General features: G+C 32.4%; 1 protein-coding gene across 1 annotated transcript in view; it reads right to left on the reverse strand.

The window, feature by feature from the left end:
• The window catches only part of ELP4 (elongator acetyltransferase complex subunit 4), a 182,041-nt gene that overhangs the window by 105,078 nt on the left and 56,592 nt on the right, over positions 1-20,371 (reverse strand). Inside the window, exons 8-9 of the mRNA XM_037521955.2 lie at positions 5,025-5,133; positions 1,689-1,795 (exon numbers count right to left, since the gene is read on the reverse strand). Of these exons, the coding sequence (XP_037377852.1) occupies positions 1,689-1,795; positions 5,025-5,133 (216 nt within the window). The remainder of the gene's footprint in view (positions 1-1,688; positions 1,796-5,024; positions 5,134-20,371) is intronic.

Below are 20,371 nucleotides of genomic sequence, written 5' to 3' on the forward strand. Positions count from 1 at the left end.
AGAGATAGAGAGAGAGAGAGAGAGAGAGAGAGAGAGAAAGATACTTTCTGAACTATTCTTCTTTGGGTACAATATTTTTTTTTACTAGGGGATCTCCTTGCTTAGTTTGTATGGAAGCAGATATGACAACTTATACCTGGATATCAGAATGCTCATCTTGGGAGAAGATGAATCATGTGGAGATAAAAAACAACAAGCACCACCTTACATCTCTCATTAAAAATATAAATTCAACTTAAAAGAATGTGACCAGCCATGCTTTCCTTGTGACACTAACAACTATAACTTTATCTCTCTAAACGTTTTGAACAATATTATCGTAAAAGTGCTCAATATTCTATCGGAAAAAACCAAAACAATGTTAGAACAATTACAGAGTTGGGTTCCATTTCAATGGTTTCTTTTGAGAACTAAAGCGAATTAGCTCAAGAATCACTATTTCTACACTCTCGCTCTTTAGGCTTTAAGTGGCTTTTGAAGGGAGTATCCGCAGATGAGAAACTTCTAACACTCCTGCAGAGATGACCTGCTTGAAGAACTGGCTGCCTGATTAACTATTAACTGCTCTCAATAGGATTAGATAATTAAGGACATTGATGACCATTAATTAGGAGGAGGGCACATTAATTTGTCACTGGATAGGGCCCTTACAATGATTTATAGGTTAGTGCTACTTGCAAATGTGAAGGGAAAGAGAAAAAGAGAGAGAACCATTAAGTTACCTTATCAAGTGGCCAGCTAAAGAGGGCAGAGGGTCAAAGAAGGGCCAAAGTGGTCACTTAAGGGTGAAGTCCCAAACACCAAAGCAGTGCCAAGCCACATTGACCATCATTGGGTGATGAAGTTAAAAATATGCTAATTTATTGGTGGCAATTCTCTCTTTTTATGGTTTCAAGCAGTTAAGACAAGTGGCCTGCTTAAGAGCTTTTCATTTGAAAAGAGATTAAACAAAATGGTTTGTCAAGGCTGCTTGGCTGTTTTATGTCTTTGTTCAAAAAAATTACACCGACTATACTGATAACTATCACGTCACCCAAGAGCCATCTCTTTCTGAGCATTTATTTCGTTAATAAATACATCAACTCTAATTGCTTAATAGTGCTATGTTCATTTGCTCTTTAGCAGGATTAAGTTGAAATAAATCTTTTGTACTACTACCTTCTGTCACTATTGCTTGGATAAAGGTCACAAAAAAGGTTTAAGTTTTGTAGAAAATCTACCGAAAGATAGTAATATAAATTATACTTTGTGTTATTTGGCATGGAAAGGGGGAAATATGATTTCTATAGTAGTATAGAAAAATTCTTTTAGAACATAGATGAAGAGTCTCCTTTTTTAACCATACGCTGTTGTAGACAGTGTTCACATTCCACACACAAGTGAGTATAGCTCATTAACATTTAATTAAATATGCCTTGAAAATCTTGGAAATATGCATGTCATACAAACCTAGACATTGAAAACAACATCATTTTTTTTGCTATATTCTATTGACATACCACTAAAATGAAAGAAAAAATTAGGATTGTCTAAAAAAATTGTCACACCAAAAGAACTTAAGAATATTTAGCATGAAACATGTTCTAAGAATTTCATTCAAGTAAAAAAAAAAACACAAAACCTCAAAAATACAAAGAGGTAATATTTACCTCAGGACTGTGAACTAAAATATAAAATTTCCTTCTTACCTCAATGGTGAATATCTTCCTTTTTAATTTAAAAGCTAAGTCTCTGACATCTGATAGATCACAAATCAAGTTATTAAGCCGAGGAATCTGCCGTACATGAATCAAACCTTGTGAAACAAAAATTAGAAGAAAAAAATATTTTAAATACTGTCACTGGATGCATAAATTACAACAGAATCCTGTAAAATTTCACACAAGCATCCTCCTCTTTTAAAACTGGAGCTTACGACCAGGAGCAATGAAGCAAATGGTGTGATTATACTCAAGTAATCAAGCAGAATAAGATAAACAGAAATCCTTGTGCGAGGAAAACTAATTGCACTTTGGTACAGAAGTACAGATGTAAAGAGGGATCTTAATACTTGTCAAAACTACAGCCGGTTTGTGTGTGATTTTCTCTTGTATTTACAGTAAGCAAATATGGCTATCACCTTGCATGCTGCCCACGGCACCACTGAGTGATCTTTATTTTATTAAATGCACCAGTAAGCAGCCAGCAAAACAAAGCTTATGGGTTACTGATAATCAGTGAAGCACTAATGAAAAGTATTTCATTTTGTACCTTATTAATGACTTGAACAAACCATTGAAGAAAACTACATCTCAGAGTACACTTTAGGATCATATATTAACCCTATGCCCTCCCAGGACACTCATTTCTGTGGCATGTTAGACTTTTTATGTAGCTGGTCTAAGCTTTGTAACAATGCTAGGTAAACCATGAACTTTGGCCTCTTGTCAGAAGAAACACTTGCTAATTTTTCTGACAACAGCACTGGATGACTTTGTATAGCTTAATGCAGTTTCTGACTAAACTTGGGGCCATTTGTTACAGATGAAGACATAGAAGACTCTTCAGTACATCTCTGCCTAACTCAGCCCACACTTAAAAATCATTATCTCAAAAACAGTGATCCCTACACTGGGGGAGAAGGTAAATACAGATCTGAACAAATTAGATAAATCTAATTTACAGAACTATTTCTCTAGTATACAGTTTTGTGTCTGTGTTTGAATGCTTAGTATGTATATACTTGTTTTAGCTTAAAGAGCAAACCTCTAGGTACTTAACTTTAGAAACAGTACCTTCAAAAATAATTCACAAAATACAACTTATTTTTTTAAACATAAAAAAATGACAAAAGATGTTAAGAAGAAAGGTGTTAGATACAAATTAAAAACCTCATTTGGGGTGGGGGAGGGGAGGGATTGGGGTCAAAATGGGGGGGTTGCAATTGTATGGGGAATATAAAAATAAAATTTATTATTTAAAAAAAACAAAACAAACAAACAAAAATAAAACCTCAATTAGAAAAATATATTTTTACACCATAGTTTAATTTATACATTTCTCAGTTTAAATGTGCTTATATAGCTAATTATTAAATTAGGAGATTTTACAGAATGAATGAATGATTCTTCAGGCTCTTCTTATTAAGAGAAACTTTACTTGTCATGAGAATCATTCATTAATCTGAGAAGAATAATTTGTCAATTAAAATGTCAGCACATTTCAGCTCTTGAAATGTTTTAATCACAATAATTTTAGACTATAAAAATAATTTATTAATTTATAAGCTCATTAATACCTACAAATGATATTCAGATTTGATTTATAAAGTTAACATTTAACTCAAATTACTTTAAGAGAAAATAGAAATAATAAAAAAGTAAAGAAATAGTTTATCCAGTTGTAAATGCAAAAGTCTTGGGGATATAGATTTATTTATTTATTTATACAAGCACTGGGTACAGTCAGAAGCGCGGGAGGGTGAGAGAATTCACCAGAGCCAGAGTGGGGAACAGAACAGGCAGACTGATGAAACACACTGCTGAAGGGAGCAGCAGGTGCGGCAGGAGAGGTCTGCGCGCCATGTGGGACCCTTGCTGGTGACTGGGGATCGATGGCAGCTTCGCAGCCCAGTGCTCAACTGCTGTGCCACCAGGGGAGGCCCCTGTATATTGACTCTTTAAAGCACAGGTGATTATCATGTAAACTATCTTATAAACACTTTCTTTGTAGACTCTAGCAATTGTCATAGCTCTACAACACAATATACATCGTCTAGTAACAGGCTTTAAATAAACAATTCAGTCTTTATGCTAAAGGTGTCTAAGGAGGAATAGTAGTTCCACAATAATAATAACAATAGTTAATAATTACTCACAAAAAGCAAATAGGATAAAAATCCTTTACCATGCTCTACGTTCAGTTTAGAGCTAAGTTATGCATAACTATTAAATCTTTCCTCTTCCAGTGGTTATAAGCAAGAATCTTAAAAACAAAAATCTCCTGGGGGCCTCCCTGGTGGCGCAGTGGGTTGAGCACCATGCTATGAAGTTGTCTGCAGCCACTGCAGTGTGGGTTCAATTCCCAGCAGGCCAGGGAGATTCCCACATGGCAAGGCAGGCCATCCTGTCACGCCCGCTGCTCCCCTTGGCAGTGTATTTCAGTCCTTCTGCCTGTTCTGCTCCCTGCTCTGTCTCTGGTGAATCCTCTCACCCTTCGGTGGCTCTGACCTGTATCCCAGTTCTTGTATAAAAATAAATAAATCTTTAAAAAAAAAACAAAAACAAACAAACAAAAATCTCCCAATTAGGTGAGTGCACAATTGACTAAAGTGGGAAGCTACTTTGGCTGCCTCCTTGGTGGTAGATATTATGTGGTAAATTACATCTACCGATGTGTGATCTTATACCTCTGTATCATATGCTATTGTAAACCAATGGTACCTTAAAATTTTTTATTAAATCCTCCAATTAACCAAATGACTAAAATATTATTAAAAGCTTAAAAAATTAAAAGGAAAAGGTCTATGAATTGATCTGTGTTTAAACTAGGCTGACAACATGTTAAAATGTGCTCATAACTCTAACAACAAGATCAGTTAATAGAGGAAAGACCAATACAATAAAAGACATTAACTAGGAATTTAAAAATAAAAGAGCATTAATTTTATTTATCACGTAGCTAATATATATTGTCACACAAAGCTGTTATTATTAGAATTAATGTGATATTTACTTCAAACATGGCTAAGAAGTATGACTGATCTCATGGCAACTTTAGGCTACTAGCACAACAAAATATAAATCAGACAGAGCCATGCCTTAGTATTTAAGTTTAATTCCTTTCAACAGACTGAAGACATTATAGTCATAATGTAGTTTGGTGACAAGCTGTCATGGAAAATTGGCCAGAAATGAAAAACATTGAACAGATAGATTATAAAATAAAATTTATGCTACTTGAAAGCAGATATGCAAGGACAAGATGCTTCCAGGCATCCTAGAAACAACCAAGACATACTTCTCTCTTATAAAGAAGCAGCTTACCGTGATAGTCTTTATATAATGGGTTGGTTTCTCTCTCAGAACCAATAAATGATTCCAGACCAACTACTGTATCTGACAAGTTTGTGACACGAGCAATAATTGCTTTATTCTGTAAGACAAGGAAACAAAATGTTATATTTAAAAGTATAAAATCTATACAGTGCCATTATATCATCTCATCAACAAATTGTAGAGGAGACAATTACAAACATAAAGCAGTAACTTAAAACTGTCACAGGTTAAAAACTAGATGAAAATAGGTGTTTAAGTGAAAATTCTAGCCCATACAAGCATGCTATTCTAATTTGAAGAACTAAGGAGTCATACTTTCTTTAGTTTTGGCAGGAAATGATAAGTTATTTCCTTTGTCTCAAGGGATAAGACAACATTTATCCTCATATACTATTACTTTTCAAGTTACTTTATCCATTACTCATTGGAAAATCTGATAGACATCAGGATTCAGAAGCTGTACCTAGTATATCATAATGTGTAAGGCAAGGTTCCTCTGTCATCTGTCAACTGGAACAAGGTCTCAGCCCTATGGCAGCTGAGGTCTTCTGTATCATATTAGAAACACAGAAGGGTCTAGCTAAAAGGTTTCATGGCTGGCTCTAGAGTCTTCTTTTCTCTCTTTTCAAATGCTGCTACAATAAAGGCAAAGAAATGATGGAAGTGACTAGCACTATATGGATAGCCATTTTTCCCTTCCAATATAACCAACATAACCAAAAATATTGCTAAATAATACATTGTAAAAAAAAAAAACATATTTCAAGTAGCAAAAGTTCTAAGATACCCATAATTTCATGGCTATAAAAATAAAATCACTGAAATTATAATCATTAAATACCCTGTAGATTTTCCTAAATTATTTTATTTATTGAAAATTCAGTATTTCTTTTAGTCCTTGATAGGAGAGTAGGTGAGAAAAATGTTTTATATACCATTACATCTACAAAACTTTTTACAATGAAGATCTAGGTAAGTTGAAAAATTATAAAATTTTATAACATTTAAACTCATACACTGGTAATGTCTACTAGCTTATAAATATTTTTTAAAAAGGGGTGAGAAATGTAAAGCAATTAAGAAAATATATAGTCTGATGCTATATTTCCTGTTACAGAAAAGTCCAAATATAATCAAAGATGTTCACTTCCTGAAAATGTGACTGACTACTGAGCTTACTTACTTACTTGCTTAAATCTTCATAGAAAGATTGGGTAAGAATGAGAAATAAGAGGACTGTATTACCTGATTCAGTATGAAATACATAGTTAGCCTCTGTCACTAAACATTATGCTGAAATGACTAGTTAACTCAATGCTTAGGGGAGAATTTGAAACTCCTTCCTAAGTAGATATGACTGTTGCATAAAGAATGTTTCAGTCATTGAATCAATGCTCTTAAAAGGAACCAGTAAAAATAATTATACTTAATTGTCTTTAATATTTTCAATCACGTGAGCACCAAGTATAGTAAAACAAACAATTTGGAAATGACTATTTTTTCTAAGGTAATTTTCCATTCAATGGTGAGAAAATAATCCAGATTGATTCCTTATTTTCAGTTCTGTGCCACAGGGGATGGTTCTACTTCAGGAATAACAGGGACTTCAGAGGCCCTGAAAATGTTCCTCCCAATATTTCTTTAGCCAAAGACCATTATATCAAACTCATCCAGGTTGGGTTTCAGCCAGTTATTCTTCACCCAAACAAAAATGTCTGCCAGACATTCCAACAGCTGGGAGACAGTTCACAATGAGTCAACTTGAAAATGATTCATTGTGCTGAGTACTGAACAATGTTAGGGTGGGGGTGGGGTGTGGCTGGGTTGGTTATAGACGGTGAGAACAAGTGGGAGATGAGGAATAACCATGTGGTTCTCCCATTAAGAAGAATCTTAGATAACAACCAGCAGGCTCATATCATTTCATTTTTAGGATAAACTCAACTGGGAAGAATACTCCTGTCATGGACCCTCAGATGAACAAGCACTTATAAAGGCTACTGACAATATTTCTTAATCAAAAAGGTCAGATTTCCTTTTATCTATAAGTAGACTAAGTCTATGTATCTAAGTATCTGAATATAAAATGATAAGTCAATTTTTGTTAGAATTAATAATTCAGTATTTCAGTGATATAAACCAAGGCTTTCTCAATTACATGTATAACAGAAATTGTAAGTCTTAAGGATGAGATTAGTCATATATTCTAGTAGTATGTTAGCAAGGACCTGTGTGTTTGAACAATCAATCTGACTTTTGTTTGTTTCAGAGAGTGTTTCTTTCCTTAAAATTTACTCTTATTTGTAAATATTATAGCCCCTCTACTGGCCATTGGTGAGAGATTTAAAAAATTTATTTTCTTTGCACAGGAAAACTAATGAATTCCAAACATAAGAGATGTGCACAGCCTAGATTTCAGAATCTCAGCAACTCATTCATGTATTTTATTTGGTATGTTTCTAAGCTCCATAGCTTTATATCACTTACTTATAACCTATATTCTATTTATAAAGTTTTTATGAGGTATTAGAAAAGAATAAATTTTTAATTATGAAATAAATTATATTTAGCAATGACCTCACTGCTTTCTGCACAGCAGTTTTTGAAAATAGTTTATGTAATAGGGCAAGCCAGATTAATTGTGAAAGTTGTACAGGTATCTGAAAAATGCTTATAGAATGAAAAGCACTATAAATTACACACACACACACACACCCCTCTATATATGAATAATATCTATGTTTCTGACTAAGATGATCTCCCTTTTAATTATAAACACATTCAATGTTCTAATTACTTGTAAGGCATACTAGATAATTTGGGCAAGTAAGTGTACAAATATTTTTTTAAAAGTTAAAACAGTATTACATTTACTTCTCTATCTCCACAAGTGGTCTATTGATGTAATCATATCTTAAAACCTCTCTAGTCAAAAGGTCTTTCAAACCATAACATTAACACTAAATGTCCTTCTAGATAAAGCTAGGTGAATTTAGGTACAAGGCTTTAAAATTAACAGCTTTTAAAAAATCCTTAGAAGCATAATAATCAATTTTCTTTAGGAGGAATGTACTCTATTGCCATAGGATAACCTGCAGTTCTCAGATAGCTTCTGTATAATGATCTGAGCAGAGGCACTGAAAGTGGAACTTCTACAGTCTCTTCTTAACAGATTCTAAGTGTTTTTATTTTATTAGCCGAGATGTGGAATCTCTTTGCTCTATAGTCTATGCAGTTGTAAATGGAGAAGTAAATTTATTTGTGCATCAATTGTGTAGACATAAATCTTAAATAAGTTTTGTGTTTGAAGTTGTTACATTACAGTTTCCAATAGGGAACATTTGAGTGAGGATACTTGGGATTCACCGGTATGAGTAAATTAATGGTTGTACTGCATGCATGGCATGATGACATAACGCAAGAATATACAATGATACTGCCATCCCTGCTCCTTGCCCATCTGGATATAAAAATCTCGGATGGCTCAAAAATCCTTCTTATACTAGACAAATCTCCCTTCACTCCAGGGTGAGAGTTGTCAGCTCTGGATAGTAGCCAAGACATGACTAGGAGGAAAGCCAGAAGAGGAGAGAGCCAGTGTCCAGGAGTTTTAAGAGTTTGCTGGCAGTCTCAAATAGCATTGTATTAAGTTGCATAAAAGACTGTTAAAACTTTCTGTTGCAGTATAATTCCTTAATTAATATTTAAATTTAAATGATGTCAAATGTTGTTGCAAATAAAAAAGGCAAAACAGATTGTCCAGTTGGCTACCTTTATACTCCAATTTTAATTTCACAAAACCTTCAGAGTTTGTGTTCCTTGTTTGGTTTCATTAAATGTTTCCTGTTTGCTTTCATAGAATGGTAACCTCTTTTTATTAGGATACACCAAATCCATTAAATGGATTTTAAATAAAGGAAGATTAATTTAACGATCCTTTCCAATTCAAAGCTTGCAAAGTCAAAACTATGGGCTTTGTGAATAGATAAAAATCCAACTACTGCCATATAAAGCTCCCTCCATTTTCCAATAAAAATAGTTGAAATATTTAGAGTAACCAAGTAACAATTAAAATATCTCAAACCTTGAGAGCTTCCTTACTTCCTTGGACCTAACTGCTTCAGCAATATAAACTACAGCTTGTACCAATACAAAGCATATTTCCAGGGAAGATTTTAACAAGAGAATAAAATGTAATTATTAACCAATCATCTAATTATTAAAAAACTTGAAAAAAATTAAGCAATTGACATAAAAGCATTTCTGCAATAACTCAAATATGTTCTTGTATTACCCAATATACACTAAGATAGCAAACAATACGATGAGAAGAGCTTCCATTTGAGTATGGCTCATATATGAGATCTGGGACTACAACCTCACAGAGCACTATAAAGTTAATGAAATATATGTTTGATTCTATTATATGACATGTGTTATGCTGGGCATGGGGGAGAGAATCCCCACAAGTAAAGCAAGTATGTCTTACTCTATAGCTCAAGTTGTAACATTTTGTAAAAAATGATATACATAGAATGCAAATCTATTAGAACTGTGACATTTCTTTGACTATAATCCAAACAATAAACTTGGATAAAAAACTCAATCTAGGGATACTTAATGAGGTACTTTTTTCCCCTATGTTTATTATTGCCTGTGCTTTAAAGAGATGAAGACTGTAAAAGAATAAAATTATTTATGCTAAGTAAATAACTTTTAATAAGCCTTCCCCAACCTTCTCCAGAGCTTTCACTTACTTCCATGGTTTAGATTTTTATTTTGTTAAAAAAATTTGATAGTGGGGAATGTAATTCTGTGCATAATTATTTTGAGTTTAAGAAAGAATACAATTTTATCAGAAAAAATACTAATATCTATAATAAATAGATGAAGGCACTACTTAAATCTTTTTAGATTAATACTGAACCTTAAACTCACACAGAAAATTTTAAAATATAAAGGCACTTGCGCAAATAAAGAAAATTCTAACTAAATACTCTCAGTAGCATCAGATACTGATAAAACAAACATATTTTCATTATTTTTACTAATGATTAAAACATATTCACAAAGGAGCTCACAGTACATATACTTAACCTCAAGGGCAACAGAAATTGCTGAGTAAGTTGCCAAATTTTAATAGGAATAAGCAATGGAGCCACATCTTTTTGTGTTTTCCATTTGATCAAACAGTTGGTTTTCTAAATTTTGGTATAAAAATGTTGCCTCTTTAAAATTTATGCACTTCTATTTATATCAGTTTTATTTCCTTTTCCTTAGGCTAGTCTATATAAAACATTAAAAAAAGATCTTACAAATTCTGAAAACTCTTTTAAAAATGGGACAAACAAAATATTCTAATGAATAGGCTAGACAAAATAATAGCATAATATTCACAATTAATTTTAAGTACTTTTTCAAAAGTATTCATCACCTAGTTTCATATTAAGGAATTATTCATAGACATGTTAAATATATTTTCTGGGAAACCCCCTAACTCAGAAATTTGTTGCTTACTATTTATACTTGAAACCCTTAAAATGAAATTCACAGATGTCCAAAAGCTCACACCCTGGCTGGAAAAACAATTGCTAATATCCAAATATCAAACAGAGCATCCAGCTGATGTTCCTGATGCAGTTGTAGGTTATAGATACTAAAGTTTAAAATCAGCTTAGAATAATCCCATATTGAGTATAAAATTATAGCCTGTCATCGGGAACAGGCTGATAGAGCCAGGTCCAGATGGGAAACTGGCTGGGAAAAAAGCTGGGGCAGGTGGGAAAATGATGGGAACCTGACGGAAGACAGGACTACTCCCTCTGCTGGCAAGGTTCTCACCTGCTTGAATTTTTAACTAATGACTAGGTTTTCTTTAATTATTCAAAATATAACCAATAAATTATGTAAGGTGTTCTGCTTTAGTTGGCTGTTCTGTGTTTGCACATCTTCAAATTCATGGTATCCTATTTTTTACCAAATTAATTTATGAGAAATATAAGGTTCCAATGTTTCACTAGGAGGTCCAATTATTTATCTTGTAATTTAATTACATCATAAGCATACGCAAATGTGACATTGCTTTTGTAATATAAGATCTTTAAAAATTAAGAATGACTTTGATTTATATTTGTCAATATATATATCTTCTTGCGGAAAAAAAAACTCTTGGTCCATAGACTTTACAACCCTTTCTCGGGTTCCGCATAATGCCCCATAATGAAATACTATAGAAATGAACCATATAAATCAACTATACAGGGAACAAGGAAACAGCATGTCACAGCAAAACAGCATAGATGTACAGCGCCAAACCTATCTGATAATCTAATGATCTGAGTTTACAGATATTATGTACTAATATGTAAGAAATTAAGAACAAATGTTTACACAAAAAATGTGTTAAATTTTACAGAAAAAATTATTCAATATTTGATTTTCAATGTAAGTTAATAGCTGCAGCAAGAACATTTAGTAAAAATCTGTTCTAAGATTTTGGCCTACAACCAGAAGCTCCCAGAACAGGAGGGATCAGCTTTTTCACCCACTGTTCTCATCTGAATCCTGGCTTAAAAGCTATTCCAGCTCCCAGCTTTCCAGAAGGCTCCATCCCAGGAATCCCTGCCTGCCATTTGGTTTGCTGATTTTAATCTCTCAGGACTTTCTTACAGTGGCTGTACTATGCTGAACTGGCACTTGCTTCTAGAAGTGAGTTATTATTAAACCTGTAGGTCAATTGTGGCACTAACAACTCTTTGGAAGCTTTCAGCCACAGTGTACAATTTGCTAGTCTAATTAAATATTAATTCTAAGTGTTACATTTTGTGGCTAAGAGCTTTTATTTTCCATCATCAGTCTGGAAGAGAAAGAGGTTACAAGGCTAATTTAATCTCTCTCCTTGTCCTCCCCAGCATTAAAGATTAACTACATAGGGTGTGAAAACATTATTAAAGAAGCAGGAACTCTTTATATAGTAATAATAATGTAATTAATAGCAAAGGGCTAAAACATAATGCTAGGATATAAGATATGACCTGGTTCTTAAACAGTTTTAAATCATAATTGGTTGCAAGCATATTTTATCTTAACATTAAAAAATAAGTATCATCCTTTTTTGAAGATAGTAGAAAGATAATTTTTCTTTACAGGGAAGTTATATATCCAACTACATAAAAACATTCTCATAGGTATTTTTCAGATCTTAGGATAGCAAGACGAAAAGCTTAGTAATTTTAATTGTAAAATAAGTGCAAAATTAAATAGTTGTACTTCTTTTCTATGCACAAAAGATGATATAGCAGGGGACAGTTTATAATAAAATCAATGATCAAGATCCTTCCCTTTTTATTCTTCTACCGTGTTCAAGTTGACTGAATACAGAGGTCCCTCCCTACTTATGCTCCCCAAACAGTTGTGCCCATGCCTGGACACTGGGCATTATAAAGACTATGCAGTCCAGCAGCCAAAGATTCCATATGCCCAAACAGATGACTCAATCTCCATACCGTGATGAGCTGTTTTACTATTGCTATCATTGATAGTTGAAAATTTTGCCTCTAAATAGTACTTTAACAACCATCAACAGTACAAGGAACTATGGTTATCAATCACAATATGAAATATCACATTATAAAGTTATTAGAGAAAGCAAAAAAGCATTTAAAACCAAAATTTTTCTTTTTATGGCTTAGTAAATATGCTTTGGTTAGGTTAGTTATAATAAAAGGTCTTTATCAGCAGCATGCTCTAACCAACTGAGCTAACCGCCCAGCTAATAAAAGATCTTTAAATGCTAATTCTTTGCTTTTAAAGATGCATATGAATCTTATCGATAATTTAAAATATCTTGTTCTTATTTAATATGCATATTTACACAAAGGCAAAATGGTACATATATTGCTACTAATGCTCTATATTGACAAACTTATAGCTAATTTGGTTTAGAAGTTTCAATCATCCCGACTAAGAAAAGTATATTAAATACATATGCATAATGCATGAAGCTATGATTTCATTTAAAAAATTAATCAGATACTAACAATATACAAGCTGAAACAGGAGAAAAATGAACTATAAGAACTTATAAATCCCAAGCTGACAATACTAGAAATGAAAGACAGTTCTATTATTTATCATTACAAAAAAACAAACAAACCAGATTCTTTTACAACTTAGCAGATTTATATGAAATAACTATTTTCAGAGATTGGAATTTGACAAATATGCTATAAAATTAAAATGAGTTTACTATAACTCAGTTCATTAACATTTCTTTTTAAAATTTTAAATATTAATTTCTTAAAATAGTTCAGAATATTTGAGAAGACCTAGAAAAATTTAAGATTTTTCAATGGGAATATCTTGAGTAAGGGATTCATGAAAAATTGAACCCAAGATATCTGAGTTATTCTTTTAGTAATTGGTGTCTGATCAAGAGAGTCAGTCTATAATTTTGATTTTTAAATATTCACCTTAATAAACTACATTTAAGAAGATCATTTAAAATAATGTTCTCCTTAATGAAATATACTTTAAAAGACTTTACATTGTTATATGACTGAAGGCGGTGTTATGCCTCTTATGACATCAACAATCACACTAAATTTTTTCCAAAATTTTTAGTTGTAAACTCACAAAAGTCTGTTGTCCCTTCAACAATTATTCTTAGTTTTTGAGAAAAGATTTCACACCGAGAGAAATTCACAAGGCGACTGGAGTCCACGTTTCATAATCCCTTATCAGTGGTTAGTTCTAAAGCAGTTCATTGCTTGACTTCAGAGTTTAACTAGTAAAATACACAGCATGAAGACAAAGTTTATGGATGTGAAAAGGTTTGTTTTGAATTTCTTCACATTGAAACATATTGCATCATTCAAGTTAGTGGGTCCAAAGTTTCAATATATTAATATTGTATGAGATTAATTTGAAAATATACCAATTAAAATAGCACATGGAAAAAACCCTCATTTAATTTTCAAACAACATATTATAACAAGGCCCTGTCTTCTGCACTTCTTCAGAAAATGGATTTTCTTTAGTATAAGCTAACACACTGGTGACAATTTTCTTCAATAAGATAGCTGGAAACAAATCCAAACAGACCAAATTGTTAGAAAACTAGTTATATGATAAATTAATAAGGTTATTTATTGATCAAGTGCTGATGGCAATCAGTAAAAATGTTATAGCCTAGTTTCAATCTGAAATCTTTTCCAAATAAAAGGAAGTTTAAGTATATTATCAACAAATGTTTTGGAGGCAAATACATTAAATGCTGGCAGTAATTAGATTGATTCTAGAATGAGAAAATGTTATATCTCACCAAGAATGTCAAAAAGATATATTCATTCAAGTATTAATATATCTAAGGAGAAATGTATTAGACTTTTTTATTTAAAAATTCCTTATAGATTATGACAGCTTAAATGGATTAGCAATTTGTAAAAAGTAAAATTTCATTTTGAAAGGAAAGCTGTGAGAAACATATAGAAAAACGATCTTCCCTATTTTAATTACAGTTCTAAGTGCTTCAATATTTATTTCCTGGCAGTTTCAGGTAATAGTGCTTTCAATTCTTAGAAAATGCATATCAAGAACAACCTGTCAGCGACTGTGTAAATAAAATGCACAAACTAGAGGAAATTTATTTTTCTTATGTCTTGCCAATATAAATAGAATAAGATGTGAAAATAAGTTTTAATTTCCAAAAAGAAATACATGATATTATCAGTCACCACTTTTCTCAAGCACCTGTCACTGAGAATTGAAAATTAAATTAAAAGGTACAAAATTGAAAATAAAATTAATATAGGAGATGCCCAATTTGGAGGCAGGTAACAAATTTTACTAAGAGTACCTAGTTTCCATTTATAAGGAAAAAAGTTTCACATCTTGCTAGATATGGAAATCAAATAGTATCTCATTGTAACTGCTTTAAAGTTATTTTGTGACAAAAATCTCATTACAAAGTTTCTAAGTTTGCACAAACATTTCTACTTCTAACAGCAAATGGGGAAAAAAAAGCAGCAGAATGTTCAGTGTAGTTGAAACTATATAGAAATTTATAGTTATTTAAAAGTTGAAATAATACTCTCATGCTTAAGATAATACATAGGGAGAGTTTCAAGGTAGGGTTTTAGTTATTTTTCTTAGATGCGATTTTTTTTTTTTCAATCCATGACAACCTTCACTCGACAGCAGAGTTTTGAACAGTTGAGTTGTGAGAATGCGAGCAGCTGCTGTTATTATAACTAAAGGTCTGTCTACTGCTTGAGTCTGAGAGACCACATGTTCGGCTGTCCTCTCATCTTGCCATCCTCACCAATTAACTATTAACATGGAGGGCTGTACACATGCTCTTGGGGGCTCTTTAACAGGCTTCTTGGCGAGTGGAACAACTACACAGCAGGGATCTGGGAACTGAGTAATGCCGGAATATAGGGGAGCTGTCCGTAGCTCTGCTCTTTCTAATGACACTTTCCTCCATAGTTCAGCATGTAACAAACTCTGTATTTAGCTTGGCCATTTTCACATACATTTTTTAATACAATGTCTTTGGATTGAATAAAACTATATTCTAGCAAGAGACACTATGAATAATCCCACTACTTCATAGCAACATTGTTTAGGACATTCAAAATGTATATGATGGCTAATTTTAGTATTAACAAATATTGGAATTTATTTTTGTAAATATTCTTCAAAGTATGCTTGTTACCTTACCCTGTGTTCTTATGGCAATAATCTTTAACCCAAAGGAAATTAAAAAATTCAAGTTCAAAGTTGTGAGACTGAACAGAAAATCTTTCAAATGGAAACAAATACAATTCTTTTCTACTCTACTTGCAAATGTCTTATAACTGTAAGTTAAAATCAGTTTTGAATCTATGTCATTATTTTCCCTATTTTAACTTTTCCCCCTCTTTGCAATTTCCTTAACTATGTGTTCCTTCACTACAATGAAATTAAACATGGGAAGCATGCCAAAAGTACAATAAAGGGTAACTAATCATTACTGTACAAGTCTGACAGAATGCTAATAACTAAAGTAAGAACACTGATTGGCTGTTTTTCCAATCTCAGAGATATAGATATTTTATATACTTTTATCTAATGTTGCTTTTTCAAATAAAGGTATCATAATCCTCTTATCTATAGATATTTAATTATATAGCAAAATTTCCAAGGATATCAAACTATATTTCTATTTCCTGCCAGAAACATTCTACTACCAAATTCCAAGCTCAGATGTCCAAATATACAGATTAATTTTCTGCTCTATTCATACTAGCTTTTACATTGCTGAAAAAGCTGAATGAAGATAGGGATCTTGTTTGTCTTATTCACAATTCTTTCCCAATGGGTGCCTAGAACAGTGTTTGCAATAAATATTTGCTGAATGAACAAACTAAATTACTAAATCTAAATAACTTAGAGTATTCAGGGAGGGCACTGGTCATAATGAGGAGTTGATGTACGATTTTAAAAAGTGTAGTGTCACAACAGGGTGATGTTAAGTAAGACTTAGTCAGCCAACTGACTTCACCCATGCATCCTAGTCTCAGGCCTAACCTGTGAGAAGCCCCTGTCAGAGTCTTCATAAAAAGTGGCTGAATGCTGAAGACTTTTCATTGCTTTGATGGACTTGTACACTTTATATCTTGTAACCTGATCTCTATTAAAAATTCAATTTTGGAGGCATATTTAAGTAATAATAGTGCAGATGACAACTGCTAACATATGTAGGGTACCTACTGTGTGTCAGCACTGTGTGAGCTCAGACTGCTGATCCTTTGATTTTTTGTTATTTTTTTGAGATTTATTTTTAGTTATTTATGCATACAAGAACTGGTGTGTAAGCCAAAGGTGTGGGGGCAGGGATGAGAGTATTCACCAGAGTGGGGAGCAGAACAGGGGGATGTACTGAAAAACATAGCTGAGGGAAGCAGCACTTGACAGGAGAGTTGAGTTGAGCCATGTGGGTCACCTCCCTGACAAGGGATGGAACTCATGCTGCAGTGGCTGATAGCTTGATAGCACTGAGACTTTAACCCCTGTGCCACCAGGGAGATCCTGAGCCTCTGATTTTTTACAGGTGAAGAAGCTGAGGCTGAGAAAGAGTTGACTAAAACTACATAACTAATTGGATCCATCTGCCTCCAAAGCTTAGGTTCTTTGAATGCTACTCTGTGTGGTATTTCTTAATTTTTACTCCTCATTTTTTATTGAATAAGCAGCATAGCATGATGGTTAGGAGTTTGGTAACTGGAGGGGGACTACTTAGATCTAAATCCTACCACTTATTAGCTGTGTGATCTTGGAAAAGTCATTTAAATTTTTTGCCCCTTGTTTCCTAATGTGTCAAATGGAGATGCTGACAGCACCAACCATAGAGGATATGAGGAAGATTAAATAAGTTAATATTTATTAAGATCTTAGGATTGCAACTGGCCTGTAGAAGTCTCTAAGTTTTATTAAATAAACTCATAGTCCCCTCGTTTTGTGTATTCAAATTTCCTTGGTTAAATTTGTAAGCATGTTGCTTACAGTTCTTTCCTTAGACTGAACATTGTATTTTTTCCTTGCCAGTATTTAAGAATTGTTAAGTTTTCCATTCTCTCCTAAATATTCTGACATAAAAAGAAATATGTGGTCAGATGTCAAGTTCAAAGAGCAAGGGAATAATTTTTATTTTTAAGCTCAATGAATCTTAGAGTCAGAAGAACACTACATAACAACTATTCAAAATTGTCTAGGGATGAGACTACGGAAAATCAGAAAATTTTATTTGCGTGTTAAATTTTCAGAAAAGGCATTCTCTGTTTGGAGGAAACGTCTTAAGTCTTGGTTATATTGCATAACTTTATGCTCTCACCAGTCTTACCTTATAGTTTCCTATTTTCATTTCAAAGTAGTCTCATCAGTATATTAAAGAGAATAAAACTGTATCTCTTCCAGTTATATAAGGTAACACATATATCTGTAAATCACCAAAATTCAAGCATTGCTTTATGCTCAGATCTCCAGTCCACCTTATCATTTCATTCATTATTAATCATATAGAATGATTTGAAACCATATCATAATATCCCCTCTGTTCTTTTACCCAGCGGGTTGAGAGCTTCCTGTCACAAACATTCACAATAGATTTGGAGTCTCTTCTCTAAATGATGAAGATAATCACCATGAAAATGGTTTTTTCAAAAACTTTTTTCTTTCCTTTTCATAAAAATTATTTAATAATTTTTTGTAGTAATCCCTTAGGAAAAATAAAATACATATACATATATACATTTCATAATTGTTTTTCTTTGCTTTGCAATTTATACATAAAAAATATGGCCCATCTTTCTTTCTTGTTTGGAATGGAAGTTTTTAAAAAAATCTTTACATATTTTAACTTGTCAAAATCTCTACAATGACAGTTTTCTTTTAAAATACCAAATAATAGTGATATTTATCTTAGAAGTTTTCTCTGAAGGGCAAGTTACCACCATCAAAAGTAGTTAATAATTCAAGACACATAAGGATGTACTGTAATAGAGAGAAAGAGTGTAAGTTTTAGAGTTAAACAGATATGGGTTTGACTCCAGATTTAAATCTAGATCTCTGGAGAATCACTTAACTTCAGTATAATCCTTGCAACTGGCATCACATCTACCCTGCATAATTTTTAATGATGACAGGGGTATTATAAAACCTAACAGTGAAGATGATGGAGTTTGGATACAGGGAAAGACATGAGTTAAAACACTATTGTGCAAATTAACTGTGTGAGCTTGCGAAAACAGAGTTAAAAATGATCTATTTATAGGATTCTACTGAAGAGTCTAGAACACAAAGCTTGTAAAGTGTTGGGCATGTACTGCTATGAAGAGTTGTAGTAATGGCATAGTTACAGTGATAGTATGAATATCATTATTTTTACCAGTATCTGATAAGCCTGTTCCAGGTTTAGTCATTATCAGTCCAGAATTTCATAATATCTAAGCAAACTGACTAAAATATTACCTTTATAATGACATAGTATCATTAACAAGGCACACAATAAAAGCATGTATACAAGGTCTAAGATGAATAGAGAAAGGAATTTTCCTGTGATATTTGTATAATTTTAAACTCATAATAATACCTAATAATAATTTAGGTTCAACCACAATCTATAAAAGGCCCTTTAAGGAAAAATGAGTGCTCTTCTTATGACTCTTAAAAATAAATTCTATAGGAGTAAGGGTCATAATTCATTTCTCACTATGCTAAACTTCTTAGTCATAGACTTGAAGTATACTTTATATAATGTATATAATTAATGTAACTAAATGATATTTTAATAAATTTGCCATTTATAAATGGGGTTTGAGTATGTTAGAACAAAGATTCTAAAATCCACAAATTTATAACAGATTTAAGTAGTTTCAACAAACAGCTACTAGAAATAATTTTTAGATAAAAATCAGCATCCATTTAATTTTTATTATTCACTTATTAATGTATCCAATAATAGTCAACTATTCATTATTAACATCTAGAAAATGCCTATGTACCTGTGCTAGGAAATTTTATTTTCTTTGCTTCTTCATCTAAAACAGCATTCCACAAAAGATTGAAATAAGAAGCAATATTAGAACTCATTTAATTTCCACTAAGAAAAAATGGCAAGCTATGTTACTCTTCTTCTAATTTTACTTTCTTTTGGAAAATCTTAAGAATCATGTAATTGTTGTATTATTATAATAATTGAGTTCATAATTAAGTGTTTTAAAATTTCTTAGTTTTAGTTTCTAATATCATAAACAATAATAGATATAACCCAAATGAATGAAGGTGCCTTGAGACCCTCCATAGTTTTTAAGAGCATAAAGAAGTTCTGAGACAAAAAAATTTGAGACTGAATGGACTAAAGTTCTGATGTGGTAGCTTCATAACTGCATTCTCAAATTTACCAATTTTTTTAACGTATCTTTTTTTCCCCAGCAACTTTATTGAGATTCAATTCACATATTGTACAAGTCATCATTTAAAGTGCACAACCATTAAAAAATAAATTAGAAAAATAAGTGTTAAGATTAAGCCTCTAGTTCTTTGAAGAATGTCATTGAGATTTTTATTGGAATAGCATTGAATTTGTATATTGCTTTTGGTAGGATGGACATTTTAATAATGTTAATTCTTCCAATCCATGAGCAGGGGATGTCTTTCCATTTCTTTGTATCTTCCTCTATTTCTTTTAACAGTGTTTTATAATTTTCTTTGTATAGGTCTTTCACCTCTTTTGTTAGGTTTATTCCCAAGTATTTGATTTTTTTGTTTCAATTATAAAAGGGATGGTTTTCTTG

This window comes from Talpa occidentalis, unplaced genomic scaffold (assembly GCF_014898055.3).
Source record: "Talpa occidentalis isolate TD23 unplaced genomic scaffold, MPIMG_talOcc4v2.1 talOcc4.3, whole genome shotgun sequence".
Lineage (NCBI taxonomy): Eukaryota > Metazoa > Chordata > Mammalia > Eulipotyphla > Talpidae > Talpa > Talpa occidentalis.